The following is a 24,633-nucleotide window of genomic DNA, read 5'->3' on the forward strand; positions in this document are numbered from 1 at the left end:
TGCTCCATCAAACAACATATTTATATAGTGCAAAAACAGAATAGAGGTTATTCTATATAGTTGCTGTGTTGTTGTTAACAACACACGGAAATTATTGGTGCTAATTAGCTATTGAAATCATTAGCCCATTGCGTAGGATGGGCATGGCAAGTTAATCACAGTGCTCTTGACCTTAACCATCATGTTAATGCTATTGGTGATGCCTTGTGATCCTATTCCACTGTCCTTAATTCCCTGCACATTAAAATCATATTGTTCTTAGAGACGATGCGGAGGATAGACTTGAAGAAATGAACATTATATAGATGGTTTCTTGATGATATGCATGACTAGGTTAGACTTGTAAGTTCACCTGGAAGGGAAAATGATCAGGTCCACGAGCTGGAGCGGAGTTAATCTGGACGGTTCCCGTCTCCATGGCATCGCTGATCAACATAGCTTTGTTGATATCTTTGGTGAAGACACAACCCTGTTTTTTTCGTGATACGGATCAAGATGTTCAGAAAAAGAAGCACAGAAAAATCTTTTGAGGCTGAGATATTTAGATGGTAAGCTAGATGAGTTATACCTGTAGGCCAAAATTGCTTGCATTGCAATGGTGAATTCCTTCTTCAGCAGAGGTAATCCTAATCACTGGCAAAACTGGCCCAAATGGCTCCTCCCATGCTATCCTCATGTCTGGCCTCACATGGTCTAGCAAAAGTGGCCAGATTAGATTACCCTCTCTTTTATATTCCTGGCAAAATGTTGCTCCCTTCTGCTTAGCATCCACAACTAACCCTTCAATGAAGTTTGCTGATGACTCTGAGACAACTGCAGTTATATCACAATCATCTTCGGGAGGTCCAACTTTTAGTTTTGCTACTTTGGCATTTACTTTTGCAACAAGATCATCAGCCACGGATTCCATCACCAAAACAACCTTAACAGCTGTGCACCTTTGACCACTGTTAAAGTCCAACAATCAGTTAGAAGTTCTTGCTGATTACAATAAAAACAACACGCAATGCAGAGTAGAGCTCCATCCATTTCCTGAGGCAGCTAAAGGGTGTAAAAGGCAGTGCCTAAATCTTGTCCACCATTACCACCCCCTACATTATATGGGATAGAGGTTCTTCTACTTGTGAGGAGTATGAGATTGATCCTAAAATTCTGAATAAGTTCCAAAACTTGGATCTTTAGTAGTACGACCAATCTAAACTAGCAAAGTCCAGTCATGTGTAGACATTAGATCACTCAAAGATATTGGCTGTAATAACCTATTTGTGGGGAAAATTGAACTCTGATATCCATCTCCACCAAGCATTCATTTTCCTAATTTTATGTTTCAATTTCAAGTTATTTTAGACATTTAATTGTTGTTTTATTCATCAACTTCCAACTTATGATGTAAGTGGATGAATATTCTTTAGTGAGTGGGCCTAATTTTTTCTGTAATCAAGTGCTTTTCTAATCCTTTTAGCCTTCATGTATTGACTAATGCAACAGCAATAATGCCATCTTCGTTTGTCCAATTCAACCTGGCATGTATACATTCATATGAGTTGCAAGCATCTTTCCTTGCTTAATTTCAAGATGAATGATGAAGACAGCAATTTATGTGTATGGCACAGACCAAAAATAGAGAAATCGCAACTCGAACAATTTCAGAGGTTGAAATTTCAATGTTGGTACCAAGTTTTAGATTGATAAAGCAAGTTTTCTAGAGCACCATAAGCAAAAAAGAGAGATGCTAAACCTGTAAGAAAAACCTCCTTTGATAATATTTGCTGCAACCAAATCTAAATCTGCATCCTCAAGGACAATACAAGCATCTTTTCCTCCCAGCTCCATTTGTAAGGGGATCATGCCTGCTTTCTTTGAGATTGCAATCCCAGTGTCACCGCCAGTAAAGCTACAGAAAGCACGCAATTTGTACTATCAGCATTACTGGAAAAAGTGGCTTAGGAAACCGCCAAGAATTAAGAAATCTGGTTTACCTTATACAGTTCACACCAGGATGCATGGTGAGGAAATCACCAATCTCAGAACCTTTCCCAGTGACACAGTTAATAAGGCCCTTTGGAAAACCAGCTAAGTGGAAACAATGAACCATATGTAGGGCTGACACAGCACCCTGTATCAAAGAAATAAGGCACTCTTTTAGGTAACCAAGTCCCTATACACAAGAAGTATATGGATTGCACTTTTACGGCACATGTAGCCCAAAAAGTATGTGGAGAGAGAATTATTACTCAAAAAGAAACCAATGAAAAGTCACAACCTAACAACTCCTGTCAAGCATTCGAATGGACCAAACTGTGAATGCTTTTGTTCCATGGTTATATTGTAGGAGAATACATAACAACTAGCCAGCTTGCTTAAAACCTACATGCAGCAATTAGTAAGTTGCATGGAAGTACCTGAGTAGGAGGCTTGAGAACAATAGAATTCCCAGCAATCAATGCAGGCGCTAGTTTGGAGACGGCAAGGTTAACAGGATAGTTAAAGGGGGGAATGGCTAGGACAACACCAAGTGGGATCTGTGGCACAAAATTTGATCAGTATAATAAATACTCAGTATCTTGTGAAACAAGCTTTCCTGATTCTTTTGGCAATGCTGGTCAGGTAATTGTCAAAAATAAAGCATAGTAATAAAGGTGCAATTGATGCTAGGTATCTAATGAGAGTTTTCCATCACCAATCAACTGAAAATAATTGAAGAAGACAGCCGTTCTGAAGCTGCACACTAAAACACTCGAATGCCGATGACCAAGTAAATTCATCCAGATTGGCAACTGAAAACATGATCTTGAACCTTTAAGGAAATTCTCTATTTGATATAGCTTCTTTTATTTTCTATGATGGGCCATGATTTCAGATTAGGAATACATGTGAAGATAGTTCAGTGGCAATCAAGTACACGGACATCTTAAGTAGAATTGCTGATTCAAAATGATGAAGGATTGGTAGAAGTCATCTTAGATGAAGCCATTGCAAGTTGTGCAGGTTCCAGTCACTAATTAGTAAGTCCAAACAATCAACTATCTTTGGCATTATTCTGCTTACAATAGCAAAATTATGGCTATTTATTACTTCCCAACATGTGACAAGCGACCTCTGCCAAATTTTTGTGACACGATTTTGAAACAAAGGTGGCAGCATAGAAACTTTCATTCCTCTGAAAAGAGATCATTTTAGTGATTGAATCCACGAAAATTATGATTCATGCAAAAAAACCAAATTTAAGAAGATCAAATTGCCATATATAGTTCATAAAGATTAAGGAACTTCAGGTGTGTTAATTCACAATTTATATATACATATAGTACAAGAAAAATGGAATCACGATCTGCAATTTATGACTGGATTTTGCTACTTTGGTTGAGTAAATAAACCAAGCAGTAAAGAGAAGAAAATTTTAACTTTGTTAGTCCAATATTCGTGCAGTGCATTGTGCATTAAGTTTAGTAGAAAATGAGAGCAAAATGTACCTTGGAACTGAGGCAGTATTTGGTCCTCTCATTTCCAGGAAAACTATCAGAGACCAAGTATGTGCCCTGTCCCAAAATCCTTACTCCTTCTTCAGCAGTGTAAGAAACCAGATCTCCAGACCTCACGACCTTCATCAAATCCAAGTGACTATTATCATTATGTTTTGCTAACAAGATCTTGATTCTATGTGCAATGCACACTTGCTAGAGCAGCAAATTTTCAAAAAGTACACATATCAGCTACCTCAGTGACAGCATCTTTTGCTGGTTTTGCAATCTCCTTTACTAGACATTCTGCAATTGGCGCTTTGTGCTCTTTGAGAATAGCAGCGGCCTTGTGAAGCAGCTCTGCGCGCTTCCAAAGTGGAGTTTTGGCCCATAACTTTTGTGCAGCCTTAGCTATTTCCATTACCTTGTTAACCTCTTCTTGTGTACATGCTGGTTGAAAATTTCATATATCGAGAATCAGAGGCCAAATCTAGCCCCAATCAAGGTTGCTCAAATAAACTCGACAATGACGGTAGCAATAGTTCATCTTACATATAACCAAATTTCTTGGCAATCCCCTACCGTTTCTTAGAGAAACAAAAGCAAGAAGATGTGGGTAATAGTTATGATGTTGGAACTGGTCAGTTAAACAAGGTTCAGCATTTCTGAAAAGGTGGAAGAGAATTTCTTCATATCGATTTATCAAAAATAACAAGAGTCCTTGTATCCAACTGGAGTCAAATTCGCTGGATAATGCCGAGAAATTTCACATAACATGTAGTACTAAAACAAAGAAACCGTTTGACTTTTAATTGTACAGTGATCTCTTCAAGCAAGAGCTGCAAAAACCCTGTAAAATTATAGCTGGTAGGCCAATTCTATGATCAAATAGTTCTACAGGCTACAGTACAAGTAGAAATTCAAAAGAATCAAAGTCCATCATCATCAATTTCAAGTCAAACATGCATAACAAAAGTAATACCTTGTACTTTGTACTGAGTTTTTCTCGTAGTTGGATTAATGATAGAAACAGATTTCCCAGAGGCAGACTTCTTCCACTCCCCTTCAATGTAGTACTTGAACTCATCTCCATCAGTAATCTCAGCAAAAACTCCACTCCCAGCCATTGCTAATTTAGACACTAAACTGCTTTTCGTCTCAAGACTGATCAACCCTCTTGGAACGGAACAGAACAAAACAGATGAAGAAATTGAGGGAAATTTTTAGCTTCAAAGCTCAGAGAAACAGAATCAGGTTGTTTCTTCTGCTGCCCTGGGAGTAGCTACCTAGCGAGTGATGATCACTGGTGAGTATTTGGGGGTGGGGCCCTTTAAATAGAGGAAAAAGGTTAGCCACATTTGGGCTTCAGGGAATTCTGAGGCATAGATTTCTTGTTCTCTCGGATTTTGACATCAGCTTTTTGGACCAACTGGATCGTGGCAGCTGTGGAGGAAAAGAAAAAAAGAAAAAAGAAAAAGCCAAAGCTTGGTTGATGACTAATCACTTTGATATTCAGCTCCGAGCCGTTGGAAATTAAATGTTAGTTGGCCACGTTTTTACTTGGTGTATCCACCACATGCATTCCATTTTTTTTTTTTGGGTAATAATTTTGGGGATTAATTACTACCATAATGTTCTACACTTACTAGGTTGATATGATATATTGCACAACACGACGTGCAGGTGTTTTCACTTCTTCCATTGGATTCTTTTTTGGTTCTTGTCTATTTCTTTTTTTTTTTTTTCTAAATTTATGGTTCTTGTTTTGTTGATTTTACTAGTGTTTGGTTTTGCTGGTTCAATTATGGTGTGAATTAGATAGAATTGTGAAGGTGAAATGGGTTTGTTTGGATTGTGGTTTATTTGTCAAAATATATTTGCTTACATCATCATTACAATTTCCAACGCACTTTTTTATCTTCTCAATTATTTTTTTATCTCACATACATCACATCACAAAAAGTGCTATAGTAAAAATATCTCTAATAATTCACAATCCAAACAAACCCACTGTACTCTGTCGGAATTTGGACCAGACGACCATATTTTGAAACAATCGAAACTAAAATCAGTGGAAGTTGGCCATAAATCTGTGACCAAGAATTTGACAAATACAGATGAAATAGTCTTGTTCTAGGGAGTAATAAGTTGGGTGTTTCGGAGAAGTAAGTGTAAATAAAAAAATCTGAATTCAAATCATCTTACTTATATCTAAAAGAAAAACAAGGTCTGGTTTTGAGTTTCGTCAATTATGAGTTAAAGATTTCAATAATCAAAGAAAGGTGAATAAATGTCAATTTTTAGTGTAAAATCAAAAGAATGCGTGACACCATATGAATCCAATTCAACGAAAGGGTATCATAAGCTTGATATCAATTCCTAATATACAAAGTTTTGAGATGTTTAAGTTGAATTAGTTAAACATTTTTCTCTCAAAATTAAGGATGGAGCCAAAAGTTAAGCATTTTTCTTCATCCAATTGGCTTGATGAAATGCAATTATTTTACATCATTGTTTGCAAAGACCCTTCCAAGTTCCAAAAACCAGAGAAAATCAGAATAATTAAGCAACAAATTTTGGTGAAAAAGATAGAAGAACCTTTTCTGGAGCTCGTGCAAAAAGTGATGGTAGCAAGAACCCTTTTTTTTTTTTTTTTTTTTTTCCCTTAGCATGAATCAAGACAAATTTTAAGAACTTTTCCAAATGCCTTTTTTCCCCCATTTTTTGATAACTATGGATGTTCATAAATATGTCAGCAGGAGCAGTCAACGGAAGTTGGAACCGTATACAATTCTTGTCCAGATTATGAATAAAACTACAAAAGCAATTCAATCAAACAAACCCTATCGGTTTCTGCATGTTTCTATATCTTCTATAAACTCCCTGCTACTGGGAATGGGTAATTCAACCATGCTTCTTTTTTCTTTCTCTTTTTTTTTCCAAAGAATAAATGCTGTAACCATTCTGTTTACGAATATTCTTTGTATATACTAGCGTGATGGTTGATCCTCCCCCAGTTTCCATTGCAACGTTTTCAATATGTAACTTTTTCTTCTCAAAAGGAAGAGCTAGTAGAGAGTAGGGAGGCCAAATGGACCATTCTCTGCCAAATCTGTCCTCCTCATTTTGGAGGATGAACTGAAGAAAAAGAACCCTCGAGGAGATTTTCCCCCGTGGTCTTGGGTTTGGAAGGCCAAAACAAAGTCCAAGATTAAACATTTTCTTTGGCTAGCTTGCCAAAACAGACTGCCTTCTAAGCCAGTCCTCCTAGAGAGAAATATCACTGCTGACTCTTCTTGCCCTCGTTGCAGCCATCCCTGTGTAAGATTCAGCGCATGTTCTTAGATATTGTTCCCATGCCTGACCCTTTTGGCAAAGCCTCAGCATTCCTACCTCCATTGGTTGGTCTACTGATCTGGATTTTACATTTTGGCTTAAAAATGGTTGCTTGTCAAAACATATTTCTCCTTTTTATGGAATTCCCTGGGGTACTTTTATTTCTGTTGCCTGCTGGAATCTTTGGATTGCCAGAAACAAGGCTATTTTTGAACACTCTAACCCCTTCTCCATCCTGCACAATACTCTAGTAATGGTGGCTGAATACTCCTTGCTAGGACCTATTCAGAACTTAGCACCCCCTAGAACTGAAGTGCTCATTAATTGGATTCCCCCCAAACCTTCTTATTTCAAAGTCAACACTGACGGTTCCTCCTTAGGGAATTCGGTCCAGCGGGATCAGGTGGCATGATCAGAGATCACCTAGTCCACTGGGTAGCTGGCTTTGGCCGAAAATTAGGCCATGCTACTAATGTCCTTGCCGAACTGTGGGGAACAAGCAAAAGGGTATGCTTAGCTTCCTCTCTCAACTTGCAAAATGTTGAACCAGAAGTTGATGCTACAACTGCTTTGGACTTGCTTAAATCTGCTGATATCTCAACTCATGAGCATGCTTCAATTATCTATGATTTCCAAGTTTTTGATCTCTACTCTACCGAAAGTCACTCTTAGACATGCTTACCGAGAAACTAACAACTGTACAGACAGATTGGTGAAACTGAATTCTCAACAAGAACGCAAAATAGAACTTTCGTATTCTATGAAAGTGTCCCTCCCAATTTAAGAAAACTAGTAAATGAAAATATTAAAGGAATTTACTTGACTCGTTTTGTACCTAATTCCTCTCCTTACCAAAAAAAATATATATATATATATTCTGCTAGCATTGTCTCCACTTTCCAGTCAGAGGTACGGAGCAGGTCAATACCAAGCAACAGTACACTTTATTACAGACTTTGATTTACAGATTGAAAATACTCCATAAATTCCAAGCTGCAGTTGCAAATTTAAAATATCCAAGCTATGTCCTCGGCACTATTTTAAGAGAAATTAGTGCCTATATCTGAAGTGTCTTACTAGTTTTAAATGAATTGAGGAACACTTACATTGTACCACTTGCATCTTAATTAACCAATTATTCTTGTACAAAGCTAGAACACTTATCTTGACTACACATGGTGATGACTTATGATACATAAAATAATATGGTTCAATGCTTATAGCAAACATCAATGATTTGAGCTTGTGACAATATAATTGGATGGTCTGCGAATTTAGAGTTTCAAATTGGAAAAAAAAAAAAAAAAAAAAGAGTTAAGATTGAAGTCACTTGACATGTGTGCAACATATCCTTCTTGTTTTATCACCCATATGATAACATCACATGATCACATCACTATTTTGTATGTAGGTGTTACTCTGGGATAAAAAGAACACAGAAGAAAGAAAAAGAATAATAAAGAAAACCATAGCGTAGCGCTATTGAGCATTTGAAAAAAGATGGGCAGATAAAGAAATCCAAGTATGCGGAACACGAGATGAGATTACAGCCATGAAGAAGAGCGGGCCAAGAGTTATGAAAGAAGTGACTTCATGATGGAGTAGCTGGAGGATAATTTGTGGCTTAGGCTAAGAGTCGGTGGGCTTCCCAACTCTTGGGTGTGGCAGAGATCGCCTTCTCTTTTATCCTCTTCAGAACCACCAGTATTCTTGTTTCGGACCACTTCGATATTTCCAAACCAATTTCTGTATTTTGGAGATTGAAAATGCTTTAGGAACTAAATAGAGGAACTAAATAACATGCCAAAATATATATATAGATTTTTTTTTGTTACAACAATTACTTTCTAACCTATTTCTACACTGTGAGAAAAGGGGAAGGACTCAATGGTTTGACAAGGGAGCAAAGAGGGGAGGAAGGCACCTTCTTCAATCCAAACTAAAGCATTAGTGCACTAGTCAAGACAAATTCCAAGAAAATCCCAAGAATAATGCAGGCTACCTAAGAGGGACTCAAGTCCTTCGTGATGGTCACTAGATCAAGGTCTTGGAAGACAAAATATAGAGTAGGAATTCATTCGAATCTATGATGTCGTCGACAGATTTGATGTGTGGATCTTCTCTTGAATTTTTGTCACGGCTTGCTTTTGAGGGAAGCCCGTCTCAAAATTTATTATTGAACTAGATAAAAGATTACCTAACCAAAGCCCATAAAAAGCTTCATCAATCATCAGTAAATGCTTCACCGGATTAAATAGCACCGGACATCAACTAATAATAATGGCCCTGTTTGGAACGTAGGTTTTTAAGCAAGTTTGTTTGCTACTAGTTTTTTAACAACTTTTGCTACAGGAACCCCAAAAAACTCTACAAAACTTTCTTGGAATGGTCTGAAACTTTTAATGAAACTGCGTCGTTTTGGGCAAAAACTCAAAAACTCAAAAAAAAGTCTGCCCGTCCTCGCGTCTTCGTCAACTCAAAGAGTGCTAGGTTCTTCCTCAGCTCAACGCACAGAAGGCAGGCTTCCTGTTGCTGAATCGCAGGTGAACAAGCTAGATCGTGTCGCTGGTAGGCTGATAAACCCAAACACAAGCTACGGACGAGGTTGTTCTACACTTCTGTACTGGTGTAGCAGTCTCGCTGGTGCCGACCTTGGAGTAGCATTTTCATTTTCATCGGTCGACACTTGCTGAAGTCCGGCAAGAGCCTTGGGTGGCTGATAGTAGTGTCGTCCACCACGGTGAGCTCTGCAACAGCTACCCTTCTCCGGCCGCTACAAAAGCCCTCTACTTTCAGGTGCATAACTGGTAGAACTGAACTCTAAGATTAGCTCGGATGCTTGATTTTTCTTTTTTTTTTTGGAGCGGCAGCTTGCTAAAATGACTGAGCAGTCGCTTGTCCTAGTACATTTCTTTCCATGTGGGTAATTTTTTTTAATTGGTGGGATTGTTGCTAATTTTTATGGCCTTTGCGGTACATTTGTAATGTTGTGGTCAACTACTTGTGAATAATTTCAGTTGAAGCCAAGAGAACTCTGTGTGTAATTATTTGTAAAAAAATTGCTACTGGTCAGATCTTATACTTAAATTAGATGCTTTTTAATGGAAATTATCTTATGACACGGGATTGAAGTATGAATTATGAAGACAAAAATAGTTCCGGTTTGGCCATGATTTGGTGTTTTTCCTGATTACTTGAGTTTTTTGTAATCTGTTGGATGGACCATCATAATTGACTCTTGTAATGGAAAAAAGGCGAAAGCAAATCTGGTATTTTAGTTAGGAATATGTGTTGGTTTAGAGTGGTTGAATGGCCATTATTTCCCTGTAAGATCATTTTCCAATATTTGGAATTCATTTCTGGTTTAGAGTGGTTGAGGCTTGTGTAAGTCGCACCTCCTAGATGTTGTGTGTATGAAATGGGCATGTTGTGTGTATGGAACTTCCAAGTTTTCGAACTTTGCACTATTTCTTGGTTTTTCTATTGCATTTTGTTCACGGAATTCATACTAGAGGTTGGTCTATTAGACATCATATTATTATTTATTGGCCCTGTAGCATGCAATTAATTTCATCAGGATGAATCTGCTATTGTATATACTGGTACTTTGAGAGTAATTTCCTTTTTGCAGCCTATAAATAGCTTTTAAATTTTCTGGAGTTACTTGAGTATTTGTTGCTTGTTGCCTGTTTAGTTGGTTGCTTTTTCTTGGGCCAGCAATGGTACAAATTTCTACAGCTTAAACTAGCGAATAAGATGGACTTGCATGACAACATGAGATTTAATCATGTCAATAAGTTGTTTTTTATCGCCAATATCTGGTCTTAAATGTTTGTTTTCCAGATGAAGATGTCAATATCTGTTTACATATGAGTACAGTTTGTGTTGTTTGACCATTTCTTTTAGCTGTAAAAACACTGGTTCTGGATATTAAGATGCTTTTTTCTTCTATGCACAACCCTATCGGTTCGGTCCAAGCAATGCCAAATGCTAATGTGTCTTCACCGTGATTATATACCATGCCAAATGCTAATGTGTGTGCTGAATTGATTCGTTATATACTATGGCAGTTTGACATGGAATTGACTGGAAATAGCTATCTTGGTTGAATGTGGAATTTTTCGTTTCTTTCTTTAGCTCATTTTTCTGTTTTTTATAGCGCAGTGGTAATTTGGTGCTTATTTCCAACATGACTTATCATAGCCATACATTCTTCTGTCCACAGGTTTATGCCGCCGCGCACTAGATCCATTTCTAGAGGTTTGTTTTGTGGTTTTTTTTTTCAACTTGCATGTCGGATAGTTAAGAAATGGACTAGCTAATTTTCACTTTCGCTAACAGTAGCAAAACTCTTACTTCCTGATCCTGTTACTACTGTTTGGTCCGAGTGTGGAGAGAACAACTTACAGCTTTGTATCACCAATTACTTCAAGGTATTCTATAACCAGTCTCTTTTGCTTTTCGGATATATAAGAGTTAACTATTTTGTGTATCCTGAGTTGGGATTGGCTGTCCTAGTTGTTCTTTGCTATTATTTACACGTGATTCACCGGTGTTAATACTCCTATTGCTATATATGCAATAAGAGAATCCATACATAAATATCTGTATAAGATTTCTATTTACTTTCATTGGGGCTATAGATAAATTACTGTTTATTTTTTCTTGGGCTATACATATAAACTACTTGCATTGGATGCTATAGATGCCTTTCAATTTCTGTTTAGCTTAATTGCCAAGTTTCGCTAATCTATTTTCCCTGCATAAAGTGTAAAAAATCAATGGCTGGTAAGGTTGGTTCATCAAGGCAAGGTCGCGCCCAATTTCCAATGGAGCGAGAACTTGAATTTGCGGAGTACTTGGTTGAAATTAAACGGGATAATAGAATGAACAAGGGCAACTTAAAGAGCGAGGTCTTCCCGGCAATTGTTGATAAATTTGCCAAAAAAGGATGCCACTTTGACAAAAATCAAATCAAGGCGAAGTATTATGCATTAAGGCATCTGACACAAGAATACAATCGCATGCGATTGAGGGTGACTGGGGCCGGATGGGATCCCCTCCTCCAGACTGTAACCATGGACGAAAGCAAATGGCAAGCTATTATTAAGGTAGAAAATTAATTTTTTGTATTTCATTACATAAAGTGAAATGGCAAGCTATTATTAAAATGGCAAGCTTATAAAGTGAAAAAACTGTTTTTTTAACATCCTCTAATGGTACATTTTTGGTGTTAAATGTGTAGGAGAACCCATCTTTTGAGACTTTCCATAACAAAGATTGCCGTGTCTTCTACATGTTATCGGAGGTGTTTGACAAAATGGATGCCCAAGGCCGATATGCAAGGGACTCAAATCAGCCACCAGTTGACATCAATGATGAGATAAGGGTGAGGCAAAGTCAAGCATTGAACAATATGGGTGGCCAGAGCATGGAGCACGTGGACCTGACTGATGAAATGATCTCTCCTATGGCTCCAACTGGAAAATCAGATGCCAAACATTCAAAAAGCAAAGGCAAAGGGAAAAGGAAGACTCCGGAATCTTCATCCGGCAGGGACACCGACCTCCCGCCTGGTCTAAGTCGCACCTCCTACAATAATGCCATATCTTGGATGGATGCGACATTTGCTTCCGATCGGAACACCTCCCAGACCGTAGATGCCCCAGCACCCCCACCTGCTGCTACTCCAGCTCCTCCTTCTCCGATTTACGTGGATGATGACCCTTTCAGCCCTCTAAAGGCAGATGCAGCCTTAACCAAAATAGAAGGCTTGCCCGAGAAAGTATACATTAAAGCAGCTGTGAAGTTGGCTGATTCCGCTGACCATCGGAAGATGTTTTTGAGTCAAAAGAGTGAAGCTAGGATGCGGTTATATGCAATGACTATTGGGGGGGGTGAAATAGATGATTAAGACCTGCATGTGCCTCGAGGTTCATCACCAGTTGGAAGGCCATAAGTTTGCATGTTTTAATGTAAAATATTTGTATTCGTGGTTGTACGATGCAGGTTTTCCCTGTTGGGAAACGAACTTGCACTGTGGTTGTCTTATTTCATAGTTTGGATCATTTTAAGACGATTTGAGAAACTTTCAGTATTTCGGATATGCATTTTTTAGAAAATTAATAATAAATAGGATTTCTACTTTAATATAAGCGTTGCTTCACTAGTTCACATATTCTTAGCTTTTCAGCCATGAAAGGCCTTATCCTGTACTCTATTTCCCCATGCAGGTGTTTTGTCTATACAGAGGATAAATGGCTAGCGCTCCGCCCAATTTTGGAGTAAATTTAGATGACCCAGAGGATGCAAGGAGAGCCGCAACAGCTGTGTTGATTCTACAGTGGCACTTTCAAACCCATCGAGTTCCAAGGACAAGGCAGCTAGTCCATACGAGTGCTATGACTGGTCAGGGTTGGGTTGAGGACCTACTGGGGGGAAAGTGCATTAGGATGCTTAACAACATGCGCATGGATGTGGCCACATTTATTCAACTATGTCGGATAATGCGAGAAGGTGGATACATTATTGAGGGTCCCTGTGATAAAGTGACAGTAGAGGAAAGCGTAGCAATTGGGTTATATGGGTTGAGCCATGATTTGACACAAAGAGTGCTAGGTGAACGATTCCAGCATTCCACTGAGACAATTCATCGACATGTTCGCCGTCTATGCCAGGCCTTAGTCCAATTAGCACCTATTGCACTCCGACATAGGAATACAGATACTACTTATCCTCGGATTCGGAATAATAGACGATTGTATCCTTGGTTTAAGGTACGTGGCCGAATCTTAAAACTCATAAGTTATATTAGATAGATAATTTACATTCAAATGCAATATGTAGGATTGCATTGGCGCTATAGATGGAACACATGTATCGGCAAGCGTGCCAAGAGGGGAACAGGATGCCTTTCGTAACAGAAAAGGCACGCTTTCACAGAATGTTTTAGCTGCATGTGACCACGATATGAGGTTCGTATATGTCAGAGTTGGCTGGGAAGGAAGTGCCCATGATAGCCGCGTCTTATTGGATGCTCTTTCCAATCCGGATGCAGCATTTCCCGTACCACCGGCTGGAAAATATTACGCGGTTGATGCAGCCTACAGACACATGCCAGGATTCATGGCGCCTTTCAAGAGTGGTCCAGGAGGGAGATCACAGACTGCACAGAAAGGATTATTTAATCGCCGTCATTCTTCGGTTCGGAACATAATAGAGAGGACGTTTGGGGTATGGAAAATGAGATTCAAGATTTTGGATGGACCAATGAAAAACTATCCTATTGAGGCACAGAGGAACATTGTAGTGGCATGCTGTGTACTGCACAATTTCATTAGGGAGATGCAGCCATACGACGTTTACTTGACCGATGAAGCGAATATGGAAGGCGCAGATACCGAAGGAGCTCAAATGCAACAATTCCATGTTACTCCAGAAGCAATCCATGATTGGAAGGAATTACGCAATGCAATGGCTGATCACATGTACTTTCATCGAAATGAGTAGTATATGGTTGCCACGCTTGATTTCCACGTAGCCCTAACTAATTTCAATTGTATAATATGACTCTTTTTTAATATTTGGGATGAATATTTGGTACTGTAAAAATTTAAGCCTTCTGGTCAAGGTTGGGTTAACGGATTCCTTTTCCACTTGAGTGAATGTAATATTTTCACAACTTGTCCAAATTATTTTGTTATAACAAATTATTTGCATACAGGTGTGAGAATTTATATTACTGTGAAATATAAGAAAAGTTCCATGTGTATTTTTTTTAAAAAAATTTTAGAACAAAATCACCATAAATTCTCACAAAATCTAAGGTCCGGCAAAATTGCTTTAAGGTGACAATTAAAAAATGAAAATAAAAAATTGATCTCAATACGATCCTAAATCACGTCTACAAAAGGGGTTATGGATAAACTTAAAAATCGATCGGGAAGGACGTCCAAAATTTAGACAATATGATTCATTTATTACTACAATCAATCTAGTTCATTCTCCTGATAAGTTCATTGATATAGTCTTCACGGTTGCCAGCATCGCCTAGTGATTTCTCTTCTTCTTCAAGCCACTAAGAGGTGCCATAAGTTTGAATGGCCAGAGAAAATTGTTTGCTACTAGTTAAACTGAGGTCTAACTGTCAGGATCTCATGGGCAAGGTCAAATGCAGCTAATACCATGTTTTTAATAAGCCCGTTCAATGATTGAGTTGTCAATTAATGCAATTCTCTGCTTGTTTACCTTGTCATAGCCTCTCTTGTAAATCAATTCCTTAACACTCTTCAAGTTGGGTATCCATAAGCAACATAAGGCTCAAGTCGGTGTAGCATATTCAGCATTGCCTTGTTAACCTTTAAGAATACACCATTAAATATCTGTCTCAGGTGCAGAAGCTGCAAAATCTTCTTAGTCATTGGATGCATAGCATTGATACCTCGAATGCGAACAATGAAAAGCAACTTGGCTTCCGGGTTGAAAAAAATGTAATCCTAATTTTGATACAGTAAGAGCACAATTTTTGGAAAAAGGAACAAAAAAATGTAGGGAGGAGTTTTTTTTATAAAAAAAAATTTGTAAAAAAATTGCTACACTTTTTGTAATTTGTAAAAAAAATAAAAAATTGCTACAGTAAAGTTTTTAAAAAACTTTATACAATAGTAAAGTTTTTTCTACTACTTCTACAGTGATCTACAGTAAAGTTTTAGACAAACTCCCAAAAAACTCAGGTTCCAAACGGGCCCAATGTTCCTTAGGCAAATCCGTTAAATTGTAGATTTGTTATTTCTAGTGCGTGTTTAATTTGTCGTATTAAAATAATGACGTAAATTAAATTGTGCTGAATGATTTCTAAATGTCCCTAATAAAATTTGCATTTGTAAAAAAGAAAAGTCCTTTGGGGACAGCCAAAAAATTACCATTTATAGAGAAGATTAGTTTAGTCCCTATGCAATTACGACAGTCGAGAAATAGTTTGATTTTCTTTTGACAATTCTGCCCATACTTCTCGCGGGTGATGTTACAAAAATACCCATTTCTGACTCCTCATAAAAATGGTATGCTGCACAACTTGGCTTCCATAGGGATCTGTAAAGTGTAATTACTTTTAATTAATTTAAATGGTTTCTCTGTATAATTTGTTTTATTTTTTATCGGACTTTTTTTTCCGAGTTTCTCATCTAAGTTGATGTGATTAAAATTAAAAAGAACAAATTTTGTTTGAATACTTGTTAAAAGATTGAAGATGTAAAGTGAATTACTTTTTTTTTTTTTTTTTGGTTATCAAAGAGAGCTAAGCAGCTCAGTACAAAGTGAATTACTTTACCTCACCCATTAGCCCCCAAATACCGTGTCAATTTTGGAAAATTGAAATAAGTAACTTGATTATAATCTTCAGAAAACCTATCAGAATTTGATTAATATGTATCAACTTCATAATTTTGTCCTGTACATAATAAGTTTACCTATCTCGATTGAAGATTATTTAGAGAAAAAATTTTCTCTTTGATGCAAGCAAGCGATTAACAAAAAGAAAAAAAATGTGATTGAAAATAATTTTTTTAAAAAAAAATAATAATGAAGGGTGTTTTAAAAATCTTAAAAGAAAAATGCCAAATAATTGCTATCCAAACAAACTCAATAATGTTAGAAAGTTTTCTAACGTTTTGATTAATCAATATGTGAATTTCTTGACTACATTCTCTACATTATTAATAAGTGGAAATTAATTTCCATCTACTTTCTCCAAAATCTTTTTGACTACAAATGTAAAAGAGTTACAAGTTCATCAAAATCGCGGATGTAACAAAGCCCAAAGTGGCGTCCCTTGGGATGTAACTAAGGCCCAAGAGTGTCCCACATCGACTAAATAGCAGCTCCTTTAACTCTTTAAATACATCAGCTCCGCACGGACAAGACGTCCCTTCGGGGACATCCGATAAAATTGGAACGATACAGAGAAGATTAGCATGGCCCCTGCGCAAGGATGACACGCACAAATCGAGAAATGGTCCAAATTTTTTTTGACTATTCTGCCCATACTCCTCACGTGTCTTTTTACCGAAACACCCCCTCTCTTTTGACGATTCAAGGTCGGTGCACTAGATCTCAAGTGCACCCGTAATACGAGATAGCCCCGTCCCCAAATACAAAATCCTTGTAGTTGGAGAGTTTGGTGTTTATTTCAAAGGCGGCGGGGCGCTGAAATTCATCCGGAGAGTTTCTTCGCAGGTACACTTTCTGTTTTCCAGCTCCGATCAATTTCTTGAATATTTTTGTCGTAATACAAGCGAATTCTGATTTATTTTTTGAAAAAATGATCACCAAAACTCAAAAATTTCAAGTCTTTATTCAATCCCCTGAACTACAAATCCCAACCCAAGCTCTAAATTTCGAAAACCCTAACCCTAATTTCACTTTACAAGATCTCAAATCCTCTCTCTTCGCCAAAGCCCATCAAAATCTTAGCTCCCTTTACTTCACCTTGAATGGTAAACCCCTCTCTGATTCGACTAAGTTACCGAATTCCCAAATTGCCCCTCTTTCCACATTAACACTTCGGTGCCGCCTTCTCGGTGGCGGTGGAGATGGCGGCGCCACTGGGGCGGAATCCCGGGATTGTTACCTTAACATGTATGCTATTAAAAAGCCTGATAAAGTTGACCCGAATGAGACGAGGCTGTCGAAATGGCTGAATTGTGCGATTTCCAATGAGCCGTTGAAGCGGCCGGTTGTGATCGATAAGCTTGGGAATTTGTTCAATAAGGAGGCGTTAGTTGAGGCGTTGTTGATGAAAAAGGTACCTAAGGAGTTTTGGTATATAAAAGGTTTGAAGGATATGATCGCGGTCGAGTTGGATGTGATTCCTGGGTTGGAGGATGAGAGAGGGAGTCGGACCGGGGCAAAGTTTCAGTGCCCTATAACGGGGTCGGAGTTCAATGGGAAGTATAAGTTTTTCGCGTTGAGGTCATGTGGACATGTGCTGAGTGCGAAGGCATTGAAGGAGGTTAAGTCGTCAGCATGTTTGGTGTGTCATAAAGAGTTCTCTGAAAGTGATAAGATGCCGATCAATGGGAATGAAGAGGAAGTGACGGTTTTGAGAGAAAGAATGGAAGCAGAAAGGGTTAATATAAAGGATAAGAAGGTAAAGAAGGTGAAGACTGGGGGTTTGGTGGCTAATGGTGCTGAGGATGGGTCAGTGGGATTGCCAAGGTTGAGTGGGACAAAACATGGAATTGATACTAAGGTACCTGACAAGGCTTCAGCCAAAGTGGAAGGAAATTCCAAGCTCGTGTCGACTGGCAAAGTTGAGACGAATGGAACAGCTAAGAGATTCAAGGCTGTTGATGCTGCCCCAGCTAATGCCACGAAGGAAGTATATGCATCTATTTTTACTTCATCAAGAAAGTCTGACTTCAAAGAGACGTTTACATGCAGGTCACTGCCACTTGGGAGAAATTAATTGAGGTGGGATTGTTAAGGTGATCTTGTAGTGTTGTTTAGTTGCATTGTAACCTGGGACTATATATTGATGAAGAAAATGAATTGTTTCCTCTGGTTATTAGCTGCCGTGATTTGCTATACGGAAGCTTTCTGTTGATGTATCATATTAGCAGTGATTGTACTGTGAATAATTACATTGATGACTTGCTTCCCTGATTTATGGAGTTGGATCTGTTTCTTGTGGTAATATATGTTTTCATGAGATGTCTCAAGCGCTTCCTTATTTTCACATTGTATCAATGATCCAGCAGATCATTACGCTTTTCAACTTAGTTGATGAATATATACCTGAAAGATTCTTTACTTCTATACTGATAAGATTAAAAATAAAAACTTGCAAACATAAATTAAAGAAAAAAAAAATGGTAACTGTGAAGAACGAAGACTTCTCAATATCTTGTAGCGACTGTGATCTGAAGTCATTTTCTGTCTGTAGTCATGTGTTGTAGTTGGCAGCTGCCTGCAAGATATGAGATAGGCATTTATATCTGGCTAGCTCATTGTAGCATACTGAATCATTTTCTGATATGCTTACATTTGATGAATTATTGTGTTGAAGTTTTGTTAACAATGAATTGTGGAAGTCAAATTTTTTTCTCCATAAATGCATTCTATAAGTTTTATAGATTCTCCTAGCACTTAATAATGCCATTTACAGGAAGTCAAAATTGTACAAGCTGCCCATCATGATAGTGGAATTAGATATAAACATGTAATGAATGTTCCAAGGCGTGGTGACCAAGTGGTGGAAATTTGGAGGGTGTCATGGGTATTTAGTAGAGCTGTTTTTACCTTCTCTGAGTTGTACGTTTACTTGCTTTTTTCCTTGCAAAAGTTAGACATTACCTTAATTTTTTGAATCATGTGATATATTGCTCAGCAAATGATTATTAATCAAGATAAAAGAGGAAGTTTATGGCCGACTGGGCAGAATTATTGGTTAGAACATGAGACGTAATCTCTATTTTTCTTTGTTCTGGGTTGTGAGCTTAACATCCCGTGCTAGCTTCTCATGAGGCTATTAGCCAACTAGTACTACAGAACATGAGTTTTGCCAAGTTAACTTTAGAAGATAAACAAGGTGTTTTGCTTTCCAAAATGGCTTGTTAATCTTGTTCCCCTTTTCACAGTCTCTGAGCTTCAATTCAAAGGGTAACTGCTTTGAAGCTCACTGTTCTTTGTAGTAGATTTAGGTTCACCATATGCAGAAGGCAAGTATGGATTGCATGTGCAGAAGCATTTTGGCAGTTCTGGTCTCTGCTGCTGGATTGCCGCTGCCATCAGCGCATTATTCACTGCTACAGTTGCCATCCATCAATGGCATTTGTCCCACCGCTACCATCATTATATTAAGTTACTCGTGCCCGAATTTTTTTAAATTAATCTCTTCATTTGCTTGATTTGAAAAGTTTTGAATATAACGTGTCATGTAAGTGGTGAATTTCAACTTTCAGACCACAATTGAAATAATTGAGGCTACAGAATGCAAAAGAAAAAGATTGAGTTCCTTTTCAATCTCTCTATGTAGACTCTTATGTTTGTATCCCAGAATATGGTAAATCTATAATTCCTTTCCTTTTACTCCAATCAAATGGTGGCTTTTGCTAACTTTTTTTTTTTTTGGGCCTTTTAATGGTCTATGTTTTTTTTTATTCATTAGTCATCTAAAGATCAATGGTTCTTGAATGAAGAGATGGCGTGAAAAAAAAAAATGGGAATAAGCTGGGAGAAGGAGAAAGAAGGAAAGAAAGAAGACAAAGGAAAATCAAAATTAAGATTACGAAGGAGATTTATTATAATTAACCCTCACTTAAAATATTAGAATCCCATCTCAACTAGTTGGAAGAAAGAATGTCAGACAAAAATTACCTGTCTCACAGGAATGAGCTTTCTATCTACCATTCTGCTGAAACAAACTAATCCGTTTGGATTAGCTGTTTTTTAGGGGTATTTTTGAAATATTTTATTGTAACAATGTAGTTGAAAAACTTTTACCGTAGATGAGGTTATTTTTTAGGTTATTTTTTGTATTTTTGGTGTTTTTTAAGGTTATTTTTTTTTATGTTTTTGGTATTTTTTAAGTTGTCTTTGATATTTTTGAGATTATTTTTGTTTGTGTATTATTGTAACATTGTAATTGAAAAACTTGTTTTTCAAAAAATGATCAATCCAAATAGATTGAAGAATTAACTGAAGCTTGAGGTTTAATCTACAAGAGTTGGTATTTACTGCAAGTTTAGACTTGGCATTTGAAAAATAATAAAATTAAATCCCTCTCGAAGTGGATCTTTGAAGATATCCTGGCTTGTTATTCAAAGAATCAAAAGGTTTCTACTGAATTTCTACTTTCCGTTTGTACTCAGAACAGCCAAAGTACCGTGGAACCTGAAAGGATCTCTTTTGATTCGTAAAGTACTATAGGGTGGGGAAAAAATAACATGGAAGCATCGTTGCTCTCGTTGAGAGTCGAACTCAAGACCTCCCGCTTACTAAACGGGTGCTCTAACCAACTGAGCTACGAGAGCTTGTTGCTGATGCCTTCGCGTTCTTATAATGGTAGTAGAATACAAGAAATTCGTATATCCAACCAAATAGTGATCAATTAAGTAAAAGATAAAATTTCATTTTTACAACAAGTGAATCTTTTATTTTAATAAATAATTGAACTCTTTTAATTTATACTTCGAACTAGGGTCAATACTAAAATTCAAACTTCAACTAAATAAATTATCTTCTTTAAAAATTGGACACCAAGCCAGCTTATGAGCACTAGTACAAATTACTCAGTACTATATCAGATGGACATTTAAAATTCTAAATGGACAAGATGTGCTAATTTTTTTAAAAAAAAATAAAAATAAAACTTGGTTACTTTGCTTATGAATTCATTGCTTTTCTTTTTTATTTTAATTACTTTTATGTATCTTAAATTTTGTGATGGTAGACATACTTGACAAAGACTAAAAGCTCATAGCAGTTAAAAATTTGAAGTCCTTAGCACTGAAAAAATTCGTATTACATCAATTCATATGTTCTTTAAACCTCATTAAACTGCAGTTAGATAAACATTTTCTTTGTTTTAAATTTAATCATAACATTTCCTTATATATAGATAGTTCAAACCATGATATTATAAAGCAGAAAAAAATTTTACTTTGTTTTTTAATCATGCTAATTAGTGGTAGTTTGTACTGGTTATCCCATTAAATCATTTCTTTTCTTTGTCTTGTGTCATAAAGACAAATGCAAATAAGGGATTTGGCATTATATTTTTAAACTTTTGTCTCATCTTGAAATTTTTCTTCATGAGAAACATTCTGATTCCTGAAGTTGTGATTGACACAGTTTTTGCCAAAATAGCCTTTATGTATTTCTTTAGCTAATTAACTCCTCCGAATCTTAGGACCATGAAAAGCTAGGGTTAATTGCACTTGACCCTCGTCAATATTAGCCAAGTTGCACGTTACCCTCTTGAATTTTTTCAGGGGATTAAACTATTTCTACAAACTTCATTATTTTTTCTTTTCTTTCCTATTCGTTTTTTTCAAAATTTTCATCTCTTCCCTCTTATTTTTCTTTTTCCTTTCATCCTTTTTCAACACTACAATATTATATTTAGTGCACTCATTGTTAAAATTTGTATAGCGTATTTTAATAAAATTTTATAGAGTTTTAGTTACTTAGATGCACTAATTGTGATTTTTTAATAAATAGTGCATTTAAAAATAAAAAGCTACCACCAACTTTATCATTTTAGCTTGTTTAACTTTATACTTTTAGATATAGTTAATTTCCAATTTTAATAATCCATAAGAAGTATTGAATCATATAGTCTATATGCTGTGCAATTTAACACGCATATATTTTGTTATTGTATAGAGTTGATGATGAATTATTAAAAGTGAAATGTAACAAATACACAAATGTGAGTGGGGAAGGGATGAGTTTGATGGTATGTAGGGAGGGAGTGTAAGTGAGAGATTTCGGGTTCGAGACCTTCCACTTATATAAAAAAAACTATAATAGGAGAAAATATTTTAAAAGAAAATTAAAATATTTAGCATAAATATTTTATTAACAGAGAGACAAAAGTGCCTAATAGTGTTAGAGAGCAAGGAAATAGAAAAAAATTAAAAAAGGAAAAGGAAAAGTGAAAAACAAAAAAAAAAAGTAAAAATAAAAATAATTAAGATGGCAGTGATGATTTTGTCCAAATACATCATGAGAGGGTTAAGCGCCTACAAAGCAAGTTGAAAAAATACAGTGCAACTCGAATAATAGTTGGAGAGGGTTTAGTACAATTATCATAAAAAAATTGGATTAATTATAAGAACCACCAATGAGGTTTCGTCAAATTATAGATTAGGCCCTAATGTTTGATGATATTGCGAAAAGCTCCTCTATCCTAAGAGATGTGTAACAAATACGCCTAACGTTGACAACCATATTCTAATGACATCAGCAAGATTATTCTCCCAAAAGTCCCGAAATACCCCAAACGTTGGACTTTCTCTTTTTTCCCTACTAATCCTCAACAGCCAAACAATTCCAGTATCGCTATAAAAAACTTAGGTGTATCACTAAAGTAAATCATTACTCCGACCATATTTATAACCTCAAAAGTATTGAAGTGTAGGAAAATTAATAATATCAAATCTAGTCAGCTAAACATTCTTAGTATTCTATATCTTTTTATTCTTGAAAGCACAAATACGGTCTTCTTTCTTCTCCCCTCAAGATCTTCTTAATCTTTTTTGATTGCTTATTCATAGTTCTTCTATACTTTCCTCAAATTCTCACAATGAAAGTCGTTACACGGACAAAATTGAACAATGAGATATACTTGAACAAATAGACATGGGGCTCTTAGACATTAGTTGCATTGGCAATAAGATGATATGAATAAAAGAAATTTGTAAAGGGCGATGGTGGGCGGTTTAGAGTGGAAAAGTAATGGCCCAAAGACAATCCATTGAGGTTTAGGCAAAGGAATGAAGGCATTTTTGATAAATAATTCTTAAATGAGAGGGAAGAACAAAGAGATTTAAGGCTTGGAACAGATAGAGGATTAGGGAGAATTGTTGAGGAAAGAGTTTGGAAGAGAGAAAACGAACAACAAGAAAATTGAGAGGGGTTACCAATAGTGGCGAGTGCTTTTATTCCAAATTTTGCTTCTTTTCTTTTGCTAATTTTTGGAGATTTTGGCAAAAATAGTCTTTTTCTAGATTTCCACCTTTTTATTCCCTTATTTGATCTCTTGTTAGTTTTGTGATGATTGTGGACGATTTTCCTCAGTCACAGTACTTGATTTCACAAATATATTATTCATGCTTCTAAACTTTTTTAATGTTAATATTGTGATCTTTAACAGGAAAAATTGAGCTTTTCGTACAAAGGGTACTTCTATAATTTCATTGGTTCCGTTTGTTGGGCTTAGGCGTTGTTAGTGATAGGGGGCTAACAGTAATATAACTAAACCACAAGGCTTGATTTGTATTATGGACAAATCTCAAGGAAGGCAGATATATAATTAACCCAGAAAAACTAGGACAAAAGTCAAATAGTTATCAAATTGTTTGGATAAGAGTTTATTTGGATGATTTATTTGAGATATTTACTGTAGCACTTTTTGTGATGTGATGTGTGTGAAATAAAAAGGTGATTGGGAAAATAAAAAGGTGATTGGGATTTGTGAGGCAAAATTTTTTTTTCCAAATTCTCTCTACCAGGAAAAGCGAAGAAGAAAATTGCTCACATCAAAATGCATGATGCCATTAAGATCAAATTACATTTTTCAAAGCAAAACGACTTAAATTAGAATTCTTAGACTATGAAGTTAATATATGCTATTAAAATGACTAGCATTCACTTTCATGTGTGACTATCTTTTTGAATAATGTTCCAAAATTACCTAAGACCTCGGCAATTGCATTAAAGGCTCTTGATAATGCATAGGATGTACTATAAAATTCCTTCTAGATTTAACGAGGATAAACTTAAGAGAACCTTTACCTCCATTCTAGCAATTCCATATATTGGATCACTAAGTAATAAATAACTCATGAATCAGTATCTTGGATCTTTATTTTTCTTTTTCATATATATATATATATATATATATATATATATATATATATTAATGTAAGTGAGAGGTGTTGAAGTACAAGTGATAAGTGGGAGGTCTCAAACTCGAGAGATATTTGATTCGAGATTTCCTATTTACTATTTACACTTTGTCACGTTTTACTTATATTCTCTTTCTTCAATACCAACAACTCATCCTTTCTCCTTTCAAAATTACTATATTGAACATATTATTGTTATCTTAGAG

The 24,633-nt window shown here is 36.4% G+C and overlaps 4 protein-coding genes, 2 non-coding genes and 1 pseudogene across 8 annotated transcripts; 4 read left to right on the forward strand and 3 right to left on the reverse strand.

The window, feature by feature from the left end:
* LOC113696176 (NADP-dependent glyceraldehyde-3-phosphate dehydrogenase) lies at window positions 1–4,821 on the reverse strand. The gene is made up of 9 exons (XM_027215552.2): window positions 4,444–4,821; window positions 3,718–3,911; window positions 3,474–3,602; window positions 2,403–2,522; window positions 1,980–2,116; window positions 1,739–1,894; window positions 569–947; window positions 353–469; window positions 1–234 (listed from the first exon to the last, which is right to left on the reverse strand). The coding sequence occupies exons 1-9, from the start codon at window positions 4,586–4,588 to the stop codon at window positions 121–123; spliced, it is 1,491 nt and encodes a 496-aa protein (XP_027071353.1). The 5' UTR covers window positions 4,589–4,821; the 3' UTR covers window positions 1–120.
* Window positions 4,822–9,190: 4,369 nt separating this feature from the next.
* Window positions 9,191–12,919, forward strand: LOC113694775 (uncharacterized). Of its 3 annotated transcripts, XM_027213638.2 has the most exons (5): window positions 9,196–9,593; window positions 11,023–11,057; window positions 11,139–11,230; window positions 11,567–11,908; window positions 12,043–12,919. In XM_027213638.2, the coding sequence occupies exons 2-5, from the start codon at window positions 11,027–11,029 to the stop codon at window positions 12,709–12,711; spliced, it is 1,134 nt and encodes a 377-aa protein (XP_027069439.1). In that variant the 5' UTR covers window positions 9,196–9,593; window positions 11,023–11,026; the 3' UTR covers window positions 12,712–12,919. The 3 variants fall into 3 exon arrangements, with proteins under 3 accessions (XP_071911430.1, XP_071911429.1, XP_027069439.1); XM_072055329.1 differs by lacking the exon at window positions 11,139–11,230 and having other exon boundaries at window positions 9,191–9,593; XM_072055328.1 differs by lacking the exons at window positions 11,023–11,057; window positions 11,139–11,230 and having other exon boundaries at window positions 9,191–9,593.
* Window positions 12,920–12,997: 78 nt separating this feature from the next.
* LOC113696399 (uncharacterized) lies at window positions 12,998–14,333 on the forward strand. Its single transcript, XM_027215820.2, has 2 exons — window positions 12,998–13,573; window positions 13,644–14,333. Exons 1-2 carry the CDS (start codon window positions 13,055–13,057, stop codon window positions 14,304–14,306), a joined length of 1,182 nt encoding a protein of 393 aa, XP_027071621.1. The 5' UTR covers window positions 12,998–13,054; the 3' UTR covers window positions 14,307–14,333.
* A 451-nt stretch (window positions 14,334–14,784) lies between these two features.
* LOC113696400 (large ribosomal subunit protein uL30x-like) lies at window positions 14,785–16,134 on the reverse strand (annotated as a pseudogene).
* A 584-nt stretch (window positions 16,135–16,718) lies between these two features.
* LOC113697662 (U6 spliceosomal RNA) lies at window positions 16,719–16,821 on the forward strand. Its single transcript, XR_003449945.1, has one exon. It is a non-coding gene; the product is annotated as a U6 spliceosomal RNA (small nuclear RNA).
* A 60-nt stretch (window positions 16,822–16,881) lies between these two features.
* LOC113697481 (uncharacterized) lies at window positions 16,882–18,489 on the forward strand. Its single transcript, XM_027217120.2, has one exon. The coding sequence runs from the start codon at window positions 17,116–17,118 to the stop codon at window positions 18,259–18,261; it is 1,146 nt and encodes a 381-aa protein (XP_027072921.1). The 5' UTR covers window positions 16,882–17,115; the 3' UTR covers window positions 18,262–18,489.
* Window positions 18,490–20,753: 2,264 nt separating this feature from the next.
* TRNAT-AGU (transfer RNA threonine (anticodon AGU)) lies at window positions 20,754–20,827 on the reverse strand. The gene has a single exon. It is a non-coding gene; the product is annotated as a tRNA-Thr (tRNA).
* Between the last annotated feature and the right edge of the window lie 3,806 nt (window positions 20,828–24,633).

Source organism: Coffea arabica, chromosome 6e (genome assembly GCF_036785885.1).
Source record: "Coffea arabica cultivar ET-39 chromosome 6e, Coffea Arabica ET-39 HiFi, whole genome shotgun sequence".
Lineage (NCBI taxonomy): Eukaryota > Viridiplantae > Streptophyta > Magnoliopsida > Gentianales > Rubiaceae > Coffea > Coffea arabica.